The 22851-nt window shown below is 36.7% G+C and overlaps 2 protein-coding genes across 5 annotated transcripts in view; one reads left to right on the top strand and one right to left on the bottom strand.

Moving 5' to 3' along the window:
- Paics (phosphoribosylaminoimidazole carboxylase and phosphoribosylaminoimidazolesuccinocarboxamide synthase) overlaps positions 1-22851 on the bottom strand; it is a 74197-nt gene that overhangs the window by 19515 nt on the left and 31831 nt on the right. Inside the window, exons 1-5 of one of the 4 annotated variants that reach the window (XM_046466555.2) lie at positions 17102-17525; positions 13002-13088; positions 10985-11407; positions 3340-3405; positions 72-199 (exon numbers count right to left, since the gene is read on the bottom strand). In XM_046466555.2, coding sequence (XP_046322511.1) covers positions 72-199; positions 3340-3405; positions 10985-11407; positions 13002-13088; positions 17102-17483 — 1086 coding nt within the window. In that variant the 5' untranslated portion in view covers positions 17484-17525. Of the gene's footprint in view, positions 1-71; positions 200-3339; positions 3406-10984; positions 11408-13001; positions 13089-17101; positions 17526-22851 lie in introns of those variants that run through there. The other 3 variants (XM_058586493.1, XM_058586480.1, XM_046466634.1) reach the window with 3 other exon arrangements.
- The window catches only part of Ppat (phosphoribosyl pyrophosphate amidotransferase), a 42790-nt gene that overhangs the window by 4244 nt on the left and 15695 nt on the right, over positions 1-22851 (top strand). Inside the window, exons 2-3 of the mRNA XM_046466824.2 lie at positions 18532-18598; positions 18937-19143. Of these exons, the coding sequence (XP_046322780.1) occupies positions 18532-18598; positions 18937-19143 (274 nt within the window). The remainder of the gene's footprint in view (positions 1-18531; positions 18599-18936; positions 19144-22851) is intronic.

The following is a 22851-nucleotide window of genomic DNA, read 5'->3' as shown; positions in this document are numbered from 1 at the left end:
CCCTAGGTTTAGAATTGAATTCAGCAACTGGTAAACATTTTCATACTCTTCTAAAAAATTATGAAATTTACCTGATAAAGTTGAGTTTCCTGTCTGAAGAAACATTCTGTAGAATATTTTGGTTCTGTTATTATGCTTTGAAGAAACTGGTTTGTACTAATCCCAGGAGCAGTTTTCTTAAGAGATGTAGATACTGGTTCTGCAAAGAAGAGTATATAACATTATCACTAGAAAGGTACTCATGAAAAGATGCACTCAGATAAATCTCTATGGAATTGGTTCCCAGTTGTCTTCATTTAGTGTGTTAGAGAACACAGGAGGAGGATGTCAGACAACTTGCTTTTGGATGCCAATTAAGGCTGGAGATATATTCCCTTATTTTGATTTTTATCTTTTAGTGAAAATAACCAAGTATATAATATCCTATAGGGTTTTACTTTTGTACCCTATTATTTATATTCTGTATCCAAGTCAAGTGATTTTTGATGTGAAGAAGTGACTTATTTTAAAACTGTCCTTGCTAATTATAGGCAAAACAGGTGGTAGGGGCTAAGTGATCTTACGCTAATATATGTAACATGCTTACAACAGTACCGGGATATATGCCCTGTCTTTGATTTTCCAAAGAATTTAATAAAGTGATTCTCTATTTAAGATCATAAATGTTTTTTCTTCTATTTATAACTATTTTATTTTAGAACTTTGTTTTTTGCATTAGTCTGAAGCAGAATTTATGCTTCTTCCCCATCTCCAGAGTCCCACAGGACACTGCTTTGTTACTGGTCAAGATTGCAAAGAGCCATAACATAGAACCTGTTTCAGGTTTACCAGTAACATGGTTAATCTTGGGCAAGTCTCATGATTTCTGTGTCTGTTTTCTCATCTACTAAGTTAGAAAAAGTCCATGATGAAATTCAGTTGGTTCAGAATGGTGCTTTTATGCAGTTAAACCGTTAGCAATTTCCCTTTTCCCTAGCATTTCCACTGGTAGGCATGAAGAGGTAGCAAAGGTGGGGCAATTAATCTGACTTGCATTTATATCCAGAAATGGAGAAATGAAATTTTTAGCTAATTTGAGATGAAAAAGTTTATAAGAGGAGGAAAGTCAGGGAGGCAGAGTTCCTGTTGTTCTCTAATATAGTCATGCATCTTTTTAACTCTTGTAGTCTGAGAAGTGTGTCATGAAGCTATTTTGTTATAGTTCACAACCTAGCATATACTTACACAAACCTATGTGGTACATGTCAACTCAAGTGTGGCCTCTTGAAGATGCAGTCAGGAGACTTGGGAAATGTGAAATGTATGAGGCTATGGGTAGCATAACATAGAAAACTGTTTTAAAGTAAAATTTTTTATAAGTAAGAGTACACTCTTAATAAAGTATAGTATAATAAGTATAATAAGTATAAAGTAATATATAAAAATAAAGTATAGTATATAAGTATCATGGTTGCTTATTATCCATTATTGTGTACTGTATGTAATTGTCTATGTAATGCTTCATAGAACTGCCAGTGCAGACTTGTTTACACCAGCCTTAACCTTATCACAGACACTTGAGTGATGCTTTGCTTTATGACATTATCATGCTTATAGCATAACCTAGGTGATAGGTGTGCTTAGGTTCATCACAGTCTTCTGGGATCGCTATGGTATATGTCATCCATCATTGATAAAATGTTATACAACACATGACTCTACTCAATATTATCTTTTGAGCTCCTACTGTGTACATACAAGGCACTATGGTAGACAACTGGGAACACTGTATTACACAGGCAGATGTGGTTCCTGCCCTCACAAAAGAGGCAGTGTAGCCCATTGGTTCAAGAGTACAGGCTTCTGTAGACTTCTCTTTCCTCATGGTAAATCAATATATTTGTTGTGGTAGAGACTAAATGTGTTAATATATGTAATGTGCATGCCCTATGATTTGTACCCCACTCCTGGGTATGTACTCAACAGAAAAGCATGCATTTTTTTTTTATTATTCATAATGGCCCCAATTTGAAACAACTGGCATGTCCCAACAGTGGAATGGATTTTTAAAAAGTGGTCGGATGTACATTCCTACAATGGAATGTTCTATAAATTTACTTGTAATAAAAAAAGAACTTTTATTACAAGTAAATTTATAGCTCTTATAAATAATGTTGGATGAAAGAAATTTGCCATTTAAAAGTTGATAATAAAAAATGAGTACATACGGTATGAATCCTGAACCAATCCATAGAGACAGAAGTCAGAATAGTGATAATCTTCCTTTCCTGGGGATGTGGAGGAGTTAATGACTGGGAGGCTTTTAGGGTCCTCTGTTTTTATTTGGGTAATGATTACATGGGTGCATTCACAACATAAAAATGTGTTTGATTCTTCAATTATTGTATTTGCTCAAATAAAAAATGAACCTACAAAACACTAAAACTCTATTATCCTAGAGATCCAGATCTGTTGTGTTGAGTGGTCAGAGAGAGACTAGAATGGAGGTTTTTTTCTGATCCTCAGGCTGTGTATTCTTGACACATTCAGCCATCTGTATCCATGACTTCTGCATCCATGGATTCAACTAGCTGAAGATTGGAAATATCTTTTAAAAATTGCATCTGTTCTGAACATATACCTCCTTTTTTTTTCTTGTCATTATTCCCAAAACAATATAGTGTAACAGTTGTTTACATACAATTTGCATTGAATTGGGCGTTATAAGTAATCTAGAGATGATTTAAAGTATACCAGAGATGTGTGTAGTTTAGATGCAAATACTATCCTTTTTATATAAGGGACTTAAGCATCTGCATATTTTGGTATCCATTTGTGGGGGCCCTGGAATCAGTCTCCCTGGAGATACCGAGGGCAAACCATATAGCAGTTTTCTTTAATATGGTGTACTACAGTTATACTGCCTTTTCTGATATCTGATGGATCAGTGTGGAATCAGCGCACATTCAGTTGACTTCAGAGTTTGGCTTATTTTCAGATGTACTAAAACATTATACCCATTATTACCTACCTTTGGGGTAAATGAAAATTTAAAGCTTATTAATTTGTGGACACTTTTTTCTCCTTTAAAGAACCATATCTGACAATAGTCACTATAAAGAATAATTTAAAGACTCATGATTATTGTATAGTTATTTAACTCTGGGCAAGTTTCCATTTATTTTTAATCTTAATGACCTATGGAAAAAATCATTTCTCAGCATTCTGTGCTCTCACAGTTCATAAGCAATATATTTTGTCTAACTTATCAAGGTCAGGACTAAATATCTTTTGTTATCAGGAAAAAGCAACCAAAGTTTTTCACAATGTAGAAAAACTTGTCATTTCTCAGGCTCTTACCATCTTTGTGTGCTTTTCTCTTGATGCTCAAAGTTCCTTGGCTTTTGGTCTGACCTTCAAATAATTCTTAAAACAAATAAAAAAAAAACAACACAGGAAAAGAACCATTACATGATAATTTTTGATCTACGTTAGTTTTAAAGTATTCAAATATACCAAAGTAAGAACATTTAAGCAATTGGACAAAAGAGTTGAAAAATTAGGAATATTTTGGTACAAGGTTTAGAAAAAACTTGAAACTCAAATCAGATATGTGTTTTCTAATAATTTTATGGTTATTTGAACATATGATAGTATTAGGATTTTATTTTTAGAGTTTTTTTTTCCCTTGCTAAGTTAAAATGCAAATAGGAAAGTTTAAAGATTTTTTTTTTGTTGTTTTAAAGTTAATTCTTAGGTTACCATATTTTCATCTGGCAATTCTAAGAATTGGTCTTCTTAGAATGCAGTCCAGCTTCTTCATTAAAAATCTCATTTGTCTTTGAGAGTTGCCATTTTTCTATTGTAAAACTCTACATTTTCTCTTTTTGTTGCTGTACTGGGGATTGAACCCAGGAGCACCATCACTGACCTACATCCCCAGGCTGCTGCCTCCTACCACCCCTTTTACATCCCTTTTTATTTTATTTTGAGAAAGATCTTGCTAAGTTGCCCAGGTTGGCCTTGAACTTGCTAGCCTCCTGCCTTAGCCTCCCAAGTTACTGGGGTTATAGGCATGTGCCATTTCTCCTGTCACTGTACTCCTATTTAAAATCTGTATATTTGCCAGGACACTATTTTCAGTCTGTATCTATTCCACACTGCATTAGTCTTCTGGCAATTTCCTCAAATATTTCTTTGTTTCTTCTGTTGCCTTCAAACATTTGTTTTTGTTTGTTTGTTTGCATACCATGAATGTTCTGACCCACTTTTAGATCAGTGTTTCCCAGCCTCTGTGTCACTCACTCTTATGAACTATAAATGACTTTTAGCATATTTTAAAGGAATGTGATTGATTTCATGTGAACCAACATGATTTGTCTTTATCCAGACTTATAGATAATTCTTGTATTTGAGTATCATTCATTTGAAACACCTGGATTGCCATAAAATACCAAGAATTACAATAATAGTTTCAATGTAAGGGTCAATTTAGTAAGAAGTAGGATGGGGGAGTATGATGGTACAGTAATCCCTACAGCTCAAGAAGCTGGGGCTGGGGATGTGGCTCAATGGTGGAGTGCTCCTGAGTTCAGATCCCGGTATCAAAAAAAAAAAAAATTATAGCCTTGAGGCCAAGAGCATTTGCTTTCTCTGGCTCGCTCACTCTCTCTTTTTTTTCTTATTTTTCTTAATTAGAAATATTTCTTAATTAGAAATATATATGACAGAATGCATTTTGATTCATTGTACACAATTGCAGCACAACTTTATATTTCTATTGCTGTACACCGTATGTGTAGTCACACATGTACCTAGAGTGATGATGTCCATCTCATTCCACCATCTTTCCTACCCCTGAGCATTTGTTTTCTTAAATCAAAGTTCAGATGTGGGAAATACCTCCTTCAAAAATCTTGCAAATATTTTGTATTTTAAACTTCACAGAGCAGTCTGTTGTACTTGGGAGTACAGTAACACTTGCAGACCCAATTTGGTGACGTCTTTCATTGACGTTTTAGTGCTTGATAAAGAACTTTTGTATCTGTTCTCATTTGATCCTCATTGTAGCTAAGAATATCTCTCATTGAAGTTCAGGTGAAGATTTAGTGGTTTTAGACATTTTTATGTTGACATTCCAGAAGAGTTTAACTAGGCCAATCAAGACAACTAGATAGGGCATAATATTTTAAAGGAACTGATGGTGCTTAGCCCAGTAAACATACTTCTGGTGTACTGGATGAATGAATGGATAAGCAAAATGGTACGTCCATACAATGGAATAGCATTTAGCCTTAAAAGAAGGAAATTCTTATTTATGTTACAACTTGGATTAATCTTGAAGACACTGTACTAAGTGAAATAAACCAGATAAAAACATTAATTATATAATTCTACATATGAGGTACCTAGAGTATGAAATATTAAAATAAAAAGGCCGGATATGGTGGCACACGCCTGTAATACCAGTGGCACAGCAGGCTGAGGCAGGAGGATTCTGAGTTCAAAGCCAGTCTCAGCAACTTAGCAAGGCCCCAAGCAACTCCGTGAGACCCTATTTCTAAGTGAAGTATAAAAAAGGGCTGTGGGTATGGTTTAATCCCTTGTACAAAAAAAAAACCCAGAAAGTAGAATAATGGTTTCCACAAGGTAGGGAAAGTGGGAATGATAGTTTTTCTTTAATGGATACAGAAAATTCTGTTTGAGATGATGAGAAAGTTCTGGTGATGAAGAGTGGAGATATTTGCATGATGATGTGAATGTACTCAGTCTACTAAACTGTACACTTGTGGGTGGAAAACTGGTAGTTTTATGTGTATTTTACCACAGTGGAGAAAAAAGCACTTGTACTACATAACAGTATCTTAATAGCCAAAATGTGGAAAGAACCCAAAAGTCCATCAATTAATGAATGAAAAATATATATGTCCGTAAAGTAGAATATTATTATTCAGCCATGGAAAGGAATGAAATACTGATGCATGCTACTGCATGGATGAGACTTGGAAACATAGTAAATTCAAAAAGCCAGACACAATAGGTCATTTGTTATATTTTGCATATGATGTAACCCCCAAAAGCTCCTGTTAATGCAGGAATATTCAGTGGTGAAGTGATTGGATTATGAGAGCTATAACCTGATCAGTTCATCCTAGTTTGAGTGGACTAATTGGGTGGTAACTCTAGGCAGGTGGGTTATTGGGGGCGGAGGGGGTGCCCTGGAAGGGTTCATCTTCCCTTCAGGTACTTCTTTATCTGCTTACTGGCCATCATGGTGTTCTTCTCACCTTGGGGCTAGAGCAATGGAGTCAGCCCACCATGGACTAAACCTCTGAAACCATAAGCCAAAATAAACTACTCCTCTAAGTTGTTCTTGTTGGGTATTTTTGTCACAATGATGCAAAGCTGACTAACATCATTTATATGAATTTCCCGGACAAGGCAAATCCATAGAGACAGAAAGTAGATTAGTGGTTGCCAGGGGCTGTAGAGGAATGGTTGAGCACTTAAATGTCTTCTAGTGGATATGGGTTTCTTTTGGGGCTCATCAGAAATTTAGTAGTCATGACTCTGAATACACTTAAAACAAAAATTATTACTTTAATAGGGTGGATTCGATTGTATGTAATTTACTCAAAAAAGCATAGTAGTAGGGGTTTGAGAATAGAATAGGGAGGTAAAATGAAGGAGGCCTAGTGTAGAGGCTGATTCAGTACATCTTTGAGAAGTTACAAAGGAACTTCAGAAACATGAATGGCAGTATACTGAGCCTCCACATCCTTCAAGTAGAATCAGGAGCTGTTACCAACCCGAAAACTTAAGCCAGTTTTTATTGGCACAGTTGATTAAATAATTGGTTGCAGAGTGAACTCAGTCTTCAGGCCCTCACCCTTCCCCCCAGGGCAGGTTGATTCCAAGTTCCAACCCTCTAATCACATGGTCTGTCTGTGGACTAGCCTCCATCCTGAAGCTGTCTGGGAGTCCAATAGAGTAACCATTAATGTAAAAGACTCTTGTCACTGGAAATTATAAAGATCTTTGAAAAAAATCTGCCAGGAACAGTGAGACCAAGACTAGATATATTCTTTATTATGCCAAAGGTTCTTAAAAGTTTATTAAAATCTCCATTCTTGTTGGCACATTCCTGTAATTCCAGTGACTTGGGAGGCTGAGGCTGGAGGATCCTGAGTTCAAAGCCAACCTCAGCAAAAGCAAGATCCTAAGCAACTCAGTGAGACCCTGTCCCTAAATAAAATACAAAATAGACCTGGGGATGTGGCTCAGTGGTCTAGTTCAATCCCCAGTACAAAAAAAAAAAAAAAATTATTAAAATCATTAACAGGAAGATTTTTTAAAATTATGACTTTAATTAATAAGTGCCTCTTTTTAAAATTAGCACCTTATCTATATCTGAGCCATCTTTTTTTACATTTATAATTCTTGGGTTTTCTGAAATTTTATCCATCACTTCTGTAATTTCTCTATTGTATTAAAGTGAAGATTTCTTAGAAATATTGGTTTTCACAAAACTAAAGTACATTAGTTTATGTAATAATTTTACTCTGAAGATTATCCAGATTGCATAAAAAATACAAAAATGTTTAAATATTTTATGTTTAAAGAAAATTATTTCCAATTTTGGCCTATTGAAATAAGTGAATTGAAGAACACCTGATTCTTGGCATACCTTGTGATCCAGTAACAATAGGTACTTCAACGCCCCCTACTGACCATCTTATTGATAACTATGGTGATAGTGGAAATTTTAATTTTGAAAATACGTTTCACCACAACCAAAAGGAAAATAGGTAGTTTAGTATTATTCTCATATGAGCAATATGATCTCTTGTGATTTTTAGGTTGAAGATCAGAGTAACTGCCTAATGATTAAAAAACACCTCAGTTTATATCCAAGGTGTTTTTTTTTTAATTTTTAATTTTCCACATATTTTTATTGGTGCATTATAGTTTTACATAATGTGGGATTTATTGATACATATTCATACTTGCACACAATATAACAATATAATTTGGCCAGTATCAGTCCCCAGCACTTCCTCCTTCCCTCCCTGCTTCCCACCCTTTGGTCCATTTCTTCTACTGATCTCCATTTGAGTTGTTTGGTTTTTTTGTTTGTTTGTTTTTTGGTTGTCAGTGGACCTTTATTTTGTTTATTTACTTGTGGTGCTGAGAATTGAACCCAGTGCCTCACACATGCTAGGCAAGCGCTCTACCACTGAGCCACAACCCCAGCCCTCCTTAAAATCATTAACAGGAAGATTTTTTAAAATTATTTCAAAATAATTTTTAGGAGATCTGAAGTATTTTTTTAATCTGTGCATAAAAGTTATGAAGTAAACACCAACCTTAGAAAACATTTTCATTAAGAATTCATGCTTTCCATTTATCTATTTTGTAAATATGAATATTATGCAATAATACCTCATATAATGTTATAGCATTTTAGGTTTAGGAATGTAGATATATATTCATATATATCCCATCATGGAGACCGCACTCTCATCTAAACCTATCTCCCATAGACACATCTCCAAATACTATCACATTGGGGAGATAGGACTTCAACATATGAATTGGGGCTGGGGGACATAATTCAGTTCATAGCAACATTGTATCATATCATCTTAGTGTAATATTCTTTTACCTATATCAGGACTTTGTTTTAAATCTGAAACTGCCATGTCTTCTGGCTTGATACTGATGGAGTCATCTTCAGTGATCTCTCCAGCTGTAGCTTCTAATGAACTGTTTTCCCTCTGAGAGGACACTAAATGTGATTGTTTGCTTTCTATAATTTAGTTTGTTTGGTTTTGGTACCTGGAATCAAACCCAGGGGCTCTTAACCACTAAGCCATATCCCCAGCCCTTTTTTATATTTTATTTAGAGACAGAGACACGATAAGTTGCTTAGGGCCTCACTAAGTTGCTGAGACTGGCTTTGAACTTGTAGTCCTCCTGCCTCAGCCTCCAGAGCTGCTGGATGCTGGGATTGCAGGCGTGGCCACTGTGCCCGGCTCTATGATTTAGATTGCCCACCTTTATACATCATTTTGCCGTAGGTCAGTGTCGGTACTAGGTGTAGATAACTAGGTCTTCTGACATGTAACTAATGTGGTTATCTTCACCTGCATCCCCAGCAATGACTGTACAAACATAATGCCACTACTAATTGCATACTTTATCTCTAGACCCCTTATATTTCAATTTTTATAGAGGCAGCTATATAATTCTGTAGTAGCACCTCCTTTCTCCACAGAAAAATCTTAACTGGGTTTCTCCAGAGATCTTCACCATTTTAGGATTGTCAGCAAAGAGTCTCTACAAAAGAGTTCAGTGTAGATAAACTTTCACTTTTCATGTTGACCTGTTTTACCTAGCCAGGAAGAAATCAGCACTCCAGGTACTGGACACCCCCTTACTAGTTTTTCAGAAACCTGTATCCAGTATAGTAGTTTGTAGAAATGTATAAACAAGGCCTCTGGCCTTGAGCTGGGGCTTCACAGTGATGTCTGCATTTCTAAGATAAGAGAAGTTACAATTGGGCTCTGTGGTAACAGCTTGCAGCTGGGAGGAAAGAAAGGGGAGAAGAAGCTCTCGCCTTCTTGGGTATTGTCTTTGAAGGGTTAACTTGCCCAGAACAGTGAAAGAAAAAGATATTTTTATGTGAACTTCTGCAGACTGGGAACTTCTGAGCCCCTCCCCTTACATGCTGGGTATAAAATTCTGAAACTACCTGAACTTGGGGTTCAGGGGATTGATTACAGCGAAAGCTTTGCCCTCTGAACCTGGCTGCAGCCAAATAAAACTGTTTCCTGCTATCTTTGGTGCCTTACCTCGTCTGTCCCCACAACAATTCTCTAACATACTATTTCCGTTCTTGTTCACCAGTGAACTATGACCACTCTTGTTCAATTAATTCTCTGTCATACCTCTGTCTCTTCCCTAGACACACATTCACACTCCTAGAATTAGGACTGCATCATTTAAGCCAGATCATAAATCTATAGAAACAAGATTAGTAGAGGTGTTTTGGCTGGGGGAGGTGTTTTTAAGTATATTTATTTATTTTGTTTGGTACTGGGTTTTTTGTTTTGTTTTGTGTTTGGTGCAGGAGCACTCTGTCACTGAACTACATCCCCAGCCCTTTTTATTTTGAGACAGGATCTCACTAAGTTGGTGCATCTGGCTTTAAACTTGTGATCCTTCTGTCTCAGCTTCCTGAGTACCTGGGGTTACAGACATCTACCACCATGCCTGGCTGTTAGTAAATCTCTTCAAGACCATCTCATCCAGTCCTCCCATTTTAAGCTTACATCTAGAGATAGTTTCCTCAAGGTTCCACAGCTACTAAGTTAGAACTTGGATTTCCTGTTTCCTGGTCTAGAACTCATTCAGTTTATTTCATGCTATCCTGGCTTTGTGAAAATATTTTGTATTTCTATCTTTTGTGTTAAACTTATTTTAAAGAACTTTATGATGTGTCCCAGAAGAACTTACCCTTTTGGGGGGCTATGTAGGATTGAACTCAGGGGCTCTCAACCACTGATCCATGTCCTTGGCCCTATTTTGTATTTTTTATTGAGAGACAGGGTCTCACTGAGTTGCTTAGTGCCTCACCAAGGCTGAGGCTGGCTTTGAACTTGTTATCCTCCCAACTCAGCCTTCCATGCTGCTGGGATTATAGGCGGGTGCCACCAAGCCCAGCTAGAATTAACCCTTGCAAGACATTCTTAAAGATTTTGTTTTTCTAAGTTCTTTAGTGTTCTTTCATACCTGGGATTATAGGCATGTACCACCATGCCTGGCTGTTATATTTTTACCACAGTTGGTATGAAAACTTGCTTTAACTTGAGGGGTTGCATTTATTAAAATTTGCTTTATTAAGATTAAATGTATGGCTCAGTGCTAGAGCAATTGCCTAGCATGCACAAGGCCCTGAGTTCATCCCCAGTATTGGGGGAAAAAAAAGAAAGAAAAATCCTACCTATCTGGTCTTCCATTTTTACATCAGTACTTTCTGTGGCTTGTTCTCCATCTTGAAGTTCTTGTGATTTTTCTGTCTTGTGTCCTAGAATAGCATCCAACTCGGTAAAGAATTTCATATTCCTAGTCATGCCTAGGTCCTGAGCTGTTCTTACAATCTTGTATTCGTGTTTCAGGTTTTTGTACTTTGTTCGGCACTGCTTCCAGTCTCTCTCTATTCCAGATTTCTGAAGCTTGGCAGCAATTAGTTCAAATATCCTTTTGTTTCTCACTGTTCCCTCTAGTTGTTGTTGGATGCTTTTATCTGACCAGATGCCTATTAAAGCCCTGACTTCTGGCATAGTCCAGTGTTTTCCTCCTTCATTTGCAACAGTTGGAATAAAAGGTGAATTATTAGGAGGCTCCAATATTGATGTAGAGATACCTGCATCAGATGTGAAGAAATAAGAATCATGGATTACATACATCAGACAAGGTAAATAATTGGACAATGGAAGTACAGAACTTGAATCTGTTCAATATCATGACAAAGACTGGCTTGAATAAGGGTAGATCTTCAGTCACATTTTGATCATTGTTCCTCTATAAAGGTTCTTTCCCACTTGTTCACATATGGGCTATTTATCAGTATATAGCTAAAGTTGAACACATTGTATTTATTAAGAAAGCAATATGATTACATAAGAAAAGGACTTTAATTAATTTTGTTTTGCTATAGGACAGGTGTGAATAATTCCTTTTCTGGGGGGGGGTTAAAAACTGCTACTCAAGTGCCTCCCTCATCTTTCTTCTCAAGATTGGGATTTTCATGTGCATTGGCTGGGAAGAACCACACACAATCAGTATTTACTCCTTTGGAAATTAGAGGAAGATCAAATGACATTTTAAGTGAAATGCTACCTTCTTTTATTGGTAGAAATTCTTTAATATCCCATGGTGCTTTCACATTAGGTCCCTAAGTTAGTTTTGCAATTCACTTTATATAAATGATATCAATTAATGTTATACTTGGCATCATATTGGTTATTTTAACAACCATATTGTTTTTCTCAGATTTTGTGTTAGGTTTAAATAAGTTGTAAATTATTAGAAAATACCATATAGCTGGGCATGGTGGTGTACATCTGTAATCACAGTGGCTTAGGAGCCTGTGGATTGCAAGTTCAAATGCAGCCTCGGCAACTTAGTGAGGCCCTAAGCAATTTAGTGAGACCCTGTTTCAAAATAAAATATAAAAAATGAGCTGGGCATATGGCTCAGTGGTTAAGTGCCCCTGAGTTAAATCTTCAGTCCCAAAAGAGAAAAAATAAAAACAAAAACCGAATAGAATTTACTTGCAATAGATAGTAGTTTTTATTTTGTGGTATATTTAATATCACTATTTTGAAATGCTTTTCAGTAATTTTTTTCTTTATTTGAGTTAGAAATAAGTTATTATTTGGGTTAGAAATGAGTTTTTTGCTTCTACCTTCAATAATACATTGGAAGCAAAGAGTGGATTGACATTGGATTTAATTAAGAATCCTTGATCTCGTGGACTTAATATTACTTATTTTCAGATGTGAAATTCTGTTTGTCTTTTACCCCCAGAATACCAAATGTCAAAACAATTATGTTCATTACTATAAATTTAGCCATTGCAGTTCTTATAAAATTAAAGAAAAAAAGTTAGAAATTAGAGTAAGTATTTCTATAGAACTTTTTTTTTTTTAAAGAATTTTTTAATATTTATTTTTTAGTTTTCAGCGGACACAACATCTTTGTTTGTATGTGGTGCTGAGGATCGAACCCAGGCCGCACTCATGCCAGGCGAGCGTGCTACCGCTTGAGCCACATCCTCAGCCCTCTATAAAACTTTTTGTTAAGGAAATCATTTGCTTTCAAAATGACTTTTCAGCCTAAGCTCGTACAGGAAGTGTTTCTGTCAGGAAACACTGTCCATGTTCTCAGATTAGAAGCAGTCTTTCCAATTTGAAATTAGATCAGTTTCATAACGTTTTTGGCCCTTCATACTATACCTAGTTCCATTGGTCTGACATGAGAAACCAAAAGCAAAGGATTTCCTGAGATATCTTCTTTATCTTCTAATGGAACTGACATTTTGCCTGGAAGGAGAACAGAATTCCTTTTAGAAATAAGTACTAAGGGAAAAAAGTTGAATTAACATAACTGGCAAAGCTAGTTGCTAAAGCTGAATTGATCATATTCATGAAAATAGATTTGTGATGGACATATTTTGTAATAAAATGGTATAATATGGCTTAATAAAATGGCATAATATGGCTTAAGTAATTTTTTTCTATTCCATTTACTTGGTTTATTTTGAACTATTAAAATTGTTTGATTTTGTAAATTTCCAAGGAGGATTGTGATTAATTTTCATTTGGGTTAAATTAACCCCAGCTGTTTGGGAGGCTGAGGCAGGAGGATTGAAAGATTGAGGCCAGCCTAGGAAACTTAGAGAGACCCTGTCTCAAAATAAAAAATAATGACTGGGGATATAGCTCAGTGGTTGAGGGCCTCTGGATTCAATCCCCAGTACTACATCAATAAATAAACAAACAATTAAATAAGATGTGTTTTATTTGTTTCTTAGGTGCTTTAACACAGTAGGGACTTTTATAAATGCTACTGGTAATGTACAAGAGGAATATACAATGAAAAGTTTAATCAGAAAATGTTTTACTGGCACATAGAAACAAACAGCTTAAGAGTTTTTGTGTATTATATAATTAATTGACATACTAAACATTTCAGAAATTTATCAAAATTACTTAAATGTGGTAAGAGATGTATCATTTAAAAGAACCATACCAGACCTTCTTTTTAAAAAAAAAATATTTTCTTAGTTGTCAATGGACATTTATTTTATTTATTTATATGTGGTGCTGAGAATCAAACCCACTGCTTTACATATGCCAGGCAAAGTACTCTACCACTGAGCCACCACCCCAGCCCTCCCATGCCAGACTTAAAAGAATGAAATCCTTCCTTGAGCTCCTTGTTTTATGGTTTGGCGGTTTCTATGCTTGCTTTTATAGAGGAGGCAAAGGCTACTTCCTAAAGTAATCAGATAAGGAGCTTAATTCGTGTTTGTGGTTCTGGGATCGAACCCAGGTCCTCACACATGCCAGGCAAGTGCTCTGTCACTCATCTACAACCCCAGCCTCAGGAGGATGATTTTTTTTTTAATTAATTGATTTAATCTTAATTTGTTATATATGACAGCAGAATGCATTTTAATTCATATTACACATAGGAGGATGCTTTTTTTAAGGGAAAAAAATAAATCTTTGAAAGGAACCCAACAATGACAATGAAGCTGCCAGCTAATCAGGAGGGGTTGAGTATATTTTGATTGCTCTTTGTAATTTTTTAAATTAAAGATTTATTCATCTTATTAATCATCATTCCCAAATGCTTTTCTAATTCTGTTTGCCAGGTAATAGAGATAGTATTATTGTATTTTATTTAGGTGTGATTTGATTGACATAAACATCCACTTAAAATCATGATTCATGGGCTGGGGTTGTGGCTCAGCGGTAGAGCGCTTGCCTTGCATGTGCCGGGTGCCAGGTTCAATCCTCAGCACCACGTAAAAATAAAAATAAAGGTATTGTGTCCATCTATAACTAAAAAACAAAATAGTTTTAAAAAATTATGATTCACCATTATATTTAGAGACATTGTCATTGAAAAAAATGTGTTTATCATATTTAAAAGTCTGTTGGTTCCCATGTTAAAATAGGGAAACAGTTAAATATGGAAAGTTAAATAAATATAGAAGTACAAAAGCACCACTGTTATCAAATGACACAATCGTGTTTTTATAACTTTCGAAGTAAAAATTGCCAATTTTAAGTCAAGTTTTACAGTTAATTGAGGATAAAGGAATTAATAAGGAATGTCTTAGATTTAATTGGAAATAGAAAATAAGAATCTGGGGTTACATAAGAATTTTTTAGAGAAACATGGTGAAGATATTGGTACACTCAGGTCATTTATCCTGAGCTAATGACAATAAGCAGAGAATGTGGTTTTCTGCTGTGTTCTCTGGTTTAGGGTCTGGTTTTCTATCCATAGAATAGAACCTGGGGCTAGTGTACAGGTAGGCTTCCCAACTTCTTCAGGAATTTTTTTTCTTAAGTTGGTCATTTATAGTGTGAATCCTGAAATGATACTCAGAGGCTCTGTGCCTGGAAGTTTTAAACTGAAACCTTAAGTCATTGCTTCTGATGCGTTTGTATAAAGAAGAGACAGAGGGGAATCTGGGTCACTGAAGGAATGTGGTTTGGCAGCAGTGGACCTAAGGTATTATCAGGTTGATTTAGTTACCAGAAGACATGAAGACTTTCTAAGAACCCAGTTGTATGAACAAGGAATTTTCAAGTGAACAAATGTATAGAGAAATGGTTATAATAATACTCTGTGTGATATGATAAAGTTATAAATAATGAGAGTGGATGAGAGAAAAATTTTATAGAACGTGTCAGTAGACTTTTTATGAATAATTGTTGACCAAAGTCAAGGGTATCTCGGACATTTCTGTGGAAGTCTAAAGTGGAAGCAGTTTGTAGGAGGATCAATTTTTAATGAGTGTAGAAGAGTTTGATTTTAGAATTCAGGGTTTAAGGTACCTTATACATACATGATTAGGTTGTATAATATAGGCCCACTGCTTATGAATGGAACTAAGAAATTGAAGCCAGGAGGGTAACCTAAAGGGTTAGAAGATGATCGCTTTAAGAAGCAAAGGTATTAGCACCTACATCTTCATTAAACCAACACATCTGGTGGGAGATTTTGAGAAGCTAAGTGATTTAAGAGTCCTGAATGATTAAAAGAAAAAATATTATAACTGCTGCTTATAATGACTGCAGCGCATTCTCAACATTTGGCATAATTAGAGATGGAAAGAGTTTTTGTAAGTGGGATAGATTGTTTCTTAGACAAATGATTACTGAGCTATAAACATGAAATTCAGCCAACCCAAGTTAACTCAGCTATAATGGCTGTCCTCAACGCCCTTTGCATTTGGAACCTTTAGTGTACTGCTTGCCTTTTTCTCTAGGGTGTTACATTTATTCTTGGTTCCTCCTTTTGGAGGTTTAATAGCATTCATTGTATGTGAATATCTGTGTTCTTTGCACATGGGTCACATGACAGTGGGGGTTACAGATACTTTAACAACTCTGCTCTATTTAGCCATGGAAGAAATCTCATTACTGTCACTCCTCCTGCCTAGTGATGCTTGTGGCTTCCAGAGACAATGAGCAAATCATAACTAGTGCTGGGCTTAACAACACAGCAGGTCAAGGACCTTGTTTAATATCTTCAAAATCTTCAGTCATGCCTATATGCCTAAAATCCTAGCCAGCTCCCACTGAAGCAGGAGGATCACAAGTTCGAGGCCAGCCTCAGCAATTTAGCAAGACCTTTTCTCAAAAAAAAAAAAGGCTGGGGGTGTGGCTCAGTGGTAAAGTGCCCCTGGGCTCAATTCCTAGAACCCCAATAAATTATATACATACAGAAATAAATGAATCAAAATCTTCAATTATTTATTAAATCTATTTTTGTCTTTGTTTAATTATTAAATCTATATTTGTCTTTGTTGTAAAAATGAAGCTCTGCCAGACCGGTCATAAAAAGTTCATCAACTCTTTATTTTAATGCTTTTATTTATTAATTTAAGAAAATGGAAACATTAAAATAGAGGAGAAAGTTTTGTCTTGTGGAACTGTGAGAAAACAGCAGTTGAACAGTATTTTTGGTATTCTCTTTTTTACCACTTTTATCAAAATCAAACCTAAAATATTTTCAGAATCCAATCCATATTTCAGAAACACACCATACATACATTTGGCACTAGCAGTTAAGGCCATTTCAGTGTGTTTTTTCTATATTTTAACAGTTGTCAAAGTGGTATTTAACTTCTTTTTTTTTTTTTTAATTCTTACCATGTGTAAAATAGTGTAAGTTATGATTTTTTTTCAACTTTGATATTTTAGCTATATTTATCACTTGGACTCAGAAGTGTCCTGTACTTAAAGTTTGTGAAACTGTAATATGAAGAGAAATTTAAAAATAGTTTTTGTTTTTGTTTTTAATTTCTTTTTACCTTCAGTGGTCTCTGGGGCTGTGCTTGGGCTCAGCGTTGCCAGGTGCCGGCTGTTAGCATCCTCCTCTGTTAATTGTGTGGCAGGTTCATACTGCAGGATTACGTCCAAGTCATGGAAGAACTTCATAGTTTTAGAGCTGTCTCCAGAGTTGTGGGCATACTTCACAGTTCTATATTCATATTTGAGATTCTTATACTTTGTCCGGCATTGTTTCCAGTCTCTGTGTATTCCTAGTGATTGCAGCCTTTTAGCAATGTAAATAAATATTCCTTTATTTCTCAGTGTGCCATAAAGTTGTTTTCGTATGTTTTTTTCTGCCCAGACACTTAGCAAAGCTTTAACCTCCTCGTCAGTCCAGTGCTTCCCAGCTTCACTCTCCATGTTGAAAGTGACCTGGAAATGATTCACTACTTGTAGCCACCAGTTTTGTTTCCTAGGAAACCAGATGGCTGGTTGTCAGTACCGCTCCTTAGAGCTTGAAAGCATCTAGTTTAACTGGTTCAAGCTGCCTGAGGGAGTAACTTAAGGAACTGCCAAATACGCATGGCAAGCTTTGTGATTAAAGAAACCTGAACCTAAATGATTGCTAACCTTTTTTTCATTCAGCTTTAAGGAAAAATTACCCTTGAGACAAAAGGGAAAGAGACTATTTTTGTGTGTATTTCTTATGATTTGCTGTTCTGCCAAATGATTGTGGATTTTTAAAAATTGGAAATGGTTGGCAGAGCTGTTTTTCAGAGGTTTATAGCTAATGTTAATGTAAAGTGATATAAATAGAAAGTGATATTTGGGCTTGGGGATGTAGCTCAGTGCTGAAGAGCTTGCCCAACATTTGTTAGGCCCCAAGTTAAATCAATCACCAGCACTGTAAAGACTAAACAATAAAGCCTGATATTTGTTGGAGAAAAGTTGGAAAATGCAGAAAAGCAAATGGAAATTGTTTTGCTTATATCTAAATACTCACCCTGTTAACCTTACTCAGAGACCAATATTACTAGAGGTTGGAGGCCCAAGTTCTGGAGTTGGATTGTCTGTCATGATCCTGGCAGCACCATCTGCTCACTGTGTGACATTGGACAAGTTATTTTTCCATCTCTTTGGTGTGCTTATCTGTGAGATGGGAATGGCAATCGCAGTCTTGCTTCACAGGATTGTTGTGAAAGCTACATTATTTCCCTTTATGTAAAAGTGTTTAGGGTTCCAGAAACTGGTATGTATATTGGTTGGAATCAGATGACAGGATCATCTTGTTGGAGTTGTCTGCTGCTGTTACCAGTCATTAGCATCATGTGTGGAAGCAGTGTGAGTCTTCGTAGCATTGAATGTGTCAGACTCAGATATGGATGCTTGTTGACAAAGTGAGGTAATGAGGCTCTTCAGAAGCTCTTCAACTGGGGACTTAATAGTTGATGCCTTTGTGTTTTCACAGGGGCCAGGAGAGTGCTGGTATGGTGACCAGTGATGGGAGTTCTGTGCCAACATTCAAAACGCATAAGGTAAACTTGAACATTGAAAAACGATGATGGTCAAGATAACAATTGCCAGATGATCATTAGTATATGAGGGGAGAAAGGAATGAATAAACAATTTGCAGAAGATAGTACCTTTTCAATCATTTTCAATTTTATGTCCTAACATCTGTCAAATTAGAATCTTCCTTCATTTCCTACATGCCTACCTTCCTTCCTGCCTCTTTCCGTCTTTTCATCCTGATTAGAATTATGGAGCATAGAGACAGTAGGTGAACTGGGATTGCCTGAGCAGAGAGGCTTATTTGCTAGCAGTACTAGTCTGTGTTTTTTTCTAAGACATGCTTTTTCTTTGACTTCTCAAGGGAATGGGTCTTGTAAATCATGTTTTTACTGAAGACAATTTGAAGAAATTGTATGTTTCAAATCTTGGCATTGGACACACGAGGTATGCCACTACAGGAAACTGTGAATTAGAAAATTGTCAGCCCTTTGTTGTTGAAACACTTCACGGGAAAATAGCTGTGGCACATAATGGCGAATTGGTGAATGCTGCTCGGTTAAGGAAAAAGGTAAGTTTTCATTATTGCAGTTAGTTAAAAGAAGTAGAGGATCTTGTCAAGGGACATTTCTTTTCTTTCTTTCTTTTTTTTTTTTTTAAACCAGGGATTGAACAAAGGGGCAGTTTACCACTGAGTTACATCTCCTGCACTTTTTTTAATAGACACAGTCTCACTAAGAAACTTAGAGCCTTAGGCTCATGAGTTGCTGGGATTGCAGAAATGGCATTTCTTAATTGTTGCTACCTGATGCCTAACTGCCACCAGCAATCGCATAAGAATTACCTGGAGTATTTGTTATAATTCCAGATTCTAAAATACGCCCCCAGGCCCCCATAGTTGAGGGCATTTGAATATACTCCCAAGGTGGTTTGCAATAGTGTTGCTTTAGTGTTGAGATTTGGGAAGTTGATTTATGGTTTCTGTTTTAAGCACAGAAAAATTAGGGTTTATAGATCCTTTCTGTCCTTTGGAAATTTGTTCCTGTGTTCAAAGTTTATGTGACTTTCAGACTCATCACAGCATAATCTGTGCCCAAATATAAGGGTTTCTCACACCAACCAGTTCTCTAGAGGACATCAACTGAATATCCTATAATTCAGTTCAACACTGCAACCTGGAGTCGGTCTGATCCCAATGATTAAGAGCTTAGTCCCACAAGTCTACTACTTTCCGCTTCAGATGTCAGTCACAAGTCTGAGTCTCTGATACTTTTAACCAACTGGCTATTGGGTGTTTCACGTCCCCTCCTTGATTTCCATCATTTGATAGAGCAGTTCACAGAACTCAGGAAAGTATTTTTTTTAAATATATATATCTTTATTTTTTAGTTGTAGATGGACAATACCTTTATTTATTTATCTTTATGTGGTGCTGAGGCTCGAACCCAGTGCCTCATACATGCTAGGCAAGTACTCTACCACTGAGCCAGAGTCCCAGCCCAGGAAAGTACTTTTCTTATGCTTACCAGTTGATCATAAAGCATACTACAATGAATACAGCAGAACAGTCAAGATGAAGAGATGGGTAGGGGGGCTGAGGATATGGTTCAGTTGGTAGAGTGCTTGCCTTGCATGCACAAGGGCTGGGGTTCAATCCCTAGCACCACCAAACAAAGAAAAAAGAAGACACGGGTAGGACAAAGTATGTGGGAAGAGGCATAGAGCTTTGATGCCCTTTGGGTACCACTCCAGGCTCTCCTTAGTTATCTGAAAACTATCCCAATTTGTTCTATTTGGGTTTTTATAAAGATCTCATTAAGTTGGCGTAATTGCTTGAAATAGTAGCCTTGAATTATCAGCTCAAACTTCAGCCCCCTTCCCTCCTGGAAGGTCTGGTATCAGGTTGAAAGTTACCTCTAATCACCTGGTTGGTTCTCTGGCTACCAGTCATTTCATTATCCTACTAAATACGCTTACATTGGTCATTGCAAGGGGTGTAGGAGCTGTGTGTGAGGAAAATCCAGGTCAAAAATCAACCTATGGCTGGGTGCAGTGGCACACACCTTTAATCCCAGCAGCTCAGGAGTCTTGAGACAGGAGGATCACGAGTTCAAAGCCAGCCTCATCAATGGCAAGGCACTACGCAACTCAGTGAGACCCTGTCTCTAAATAAAATACAAAATAGGGCTGGGGATGTGGCTCAGTGATCTGAGTTTAGTCCCCAGCACACATACCCCATAATCACTCCAAAATCACCAGCCTACAGTTGACTTTCCAGCATTACATATCCACCAAATGCAGATAAAATGTATCTGGGGGCAGGGGCAGGAAATTGCCTGTACTGAACATGTGTAGACATTTTTCTTGTCATTATTCCCTAAACAATAATGTAATAACTATTTGCATTGTGTTAGAAATATCTAGACATGATCTAAAATATATGGTAGAGTGTATTAAGTTATATACAAATTCTACATCATTATTTTATATTTTATAAGGGACTTATGCATTGCAGATTTTGGTTCTGCAGCACTCCTAGAACTACTTTCCCATAGGTGCAGGACAGTGGTATATATTTATCAAAGCATAAGAAGAAAGTAGACCTGGGTTGATGGTACTGGCCCATAATCCCAGCAACTAGGAGGCTGAGACAGGAGAATTGCAAATTGAAAGCCACCCTCAGCAATTTAGAGAGACCCTGTCTCAAAATATAAAAAGGGTTGGGAGTGTGGGTCAGTTCCACTGGTTCAATTAAGTACCCCTGGGTTCAATTCCTGGAACCAAAAAAAAAAAAAAAAAAAAAAAAGAGTAGAGTATAGGTTCAGGTTCAGTATCCTTTCTTTGAAATGAACCAGAAGTGGTTCAGATTTCAGATGTTTTGGGATTCTAAAATCTTTGGATTGGAACCAAGTCTAAACATAATATTAATTTATGTTTCATATACAAATTATGCACATAGGTAAATATAATTTTGTATGATGTTTTAAATGATCTTATGCATGAAACAAACTTTCATGTGCAATTTCCACTTGTGGCATGTTGGTGCTCAAAGTTTCAGATTTTGAAGCATTTCAAGTTTTGGATTAGGGATGTTCAATTTGTATATCTGAGGCATAAAAAATCATGAAGAAAATGGAGTCTAAACTTGAGGATGACAAATATAATATGAGAAATGAATTGTAACCATACTGGAAACTAAAATAGAATCTGGGAGTAAGGACAAAGGATGTTTACTCCTACCCTTTATTTACAGCTTATCATTTGGAACTTTCTGTGTTAACAGTGTCTAGTTTATGCCTTTGACTTCATCCATCATTTCATCCTTTTTTTTTTTTTTTTTTTTTTTTTTGGTGGTTGGGAGGGAATAACCAGGGATTGAACTCAGGGGCACTCAACCACTGAGCCACATCCCCAGCCCTATTGTGTATTTTATTTGGAGATAGGGTCTCACTGAGTTGCTAAGGCCTTGCTTTTTATGATGGTGGCTTTGAATTTGCCATCCTCCTGTCTCAGCCTCCTGAGCAGGGATTGCAGGCATGCGCCACCACACCCGGCTTCATCATTCTTTTTAAAATTATTATCATGCAGTGTCTTCATGTACCTGGTAGTTTCTTTTTTATCCACTTATGCCATTCATCGATGCTTAGTTTCTTCACTTCACTAGATTCTGATCGTCTTGATTAGCACCCGAGGACCAGGTGGTAGTTGGTAGGGCATGTTTAGACAAGTGCATACTCCATTATTCTTTCAGTCTCTTAGAGCTGTCTCACATAAAGTAAGCAGTTTCAGAAGTTGAATGATGATGAACTGGTGGGCTGGAAGTATCTGGAACCCAAGCTTTTGTACCACTCGTTCTCCTGTTTCCCACTCTACCATTAGGGCTTCCCAGAGCTTTGCTGTGCCCTCTTTACAGGCTCTGGCATTATAATCTATGTAAGATACATTTTGCTCGGGAGTGGTGGTACATACCTGTGATCCTAGCAGCTTGGAAGGCTGAGACAGGAGGAGGATTGCAAGTTCAAGACCAGCCTCGGCAACTTAGTGAAAACTTGAGCAACTTAGTGAAACACTATCTCAAAATAAAAAACAAAAAGAGCTGGGGATGTAGCTCACTGGGTTAAGTCTCCAGTTAAAAAAAAGGAGGGGCTGGGGATGTGGCTCAAGTGGTAACGCGCTCGCCTGGCATGCACGGGGCACTGGATTCGATCCTCAGCATCACATAAAAATAAAGATGTTGTGTCCACCGAAAACTGAAAAATATTAAAAAATTCTCTCTCTC

The sequence above is a fragment of the Marmota monax genome, unplaced genomic scaffold, assembly GCF_021218885.2.
Source record: "Marmota monax isolate L192 unplaced genomic scaffold, Marmota_monax_Labrador192_F-V1.1 WCK01_AAM20220418_F8-fsc00025, whole genome shotgun sequence".
NCBI classification, from domain to species: Eukaryota; Metazoa; Chordata; class Mammalia; order Rodentia; family Sciuridae; genus Marmota; species Marmota monax.
The sequence above is the reverse complement of the archived record's forward strand: the minus strand, read 5'-3'. Positions and strand labels throughout refer to the sequence as shown.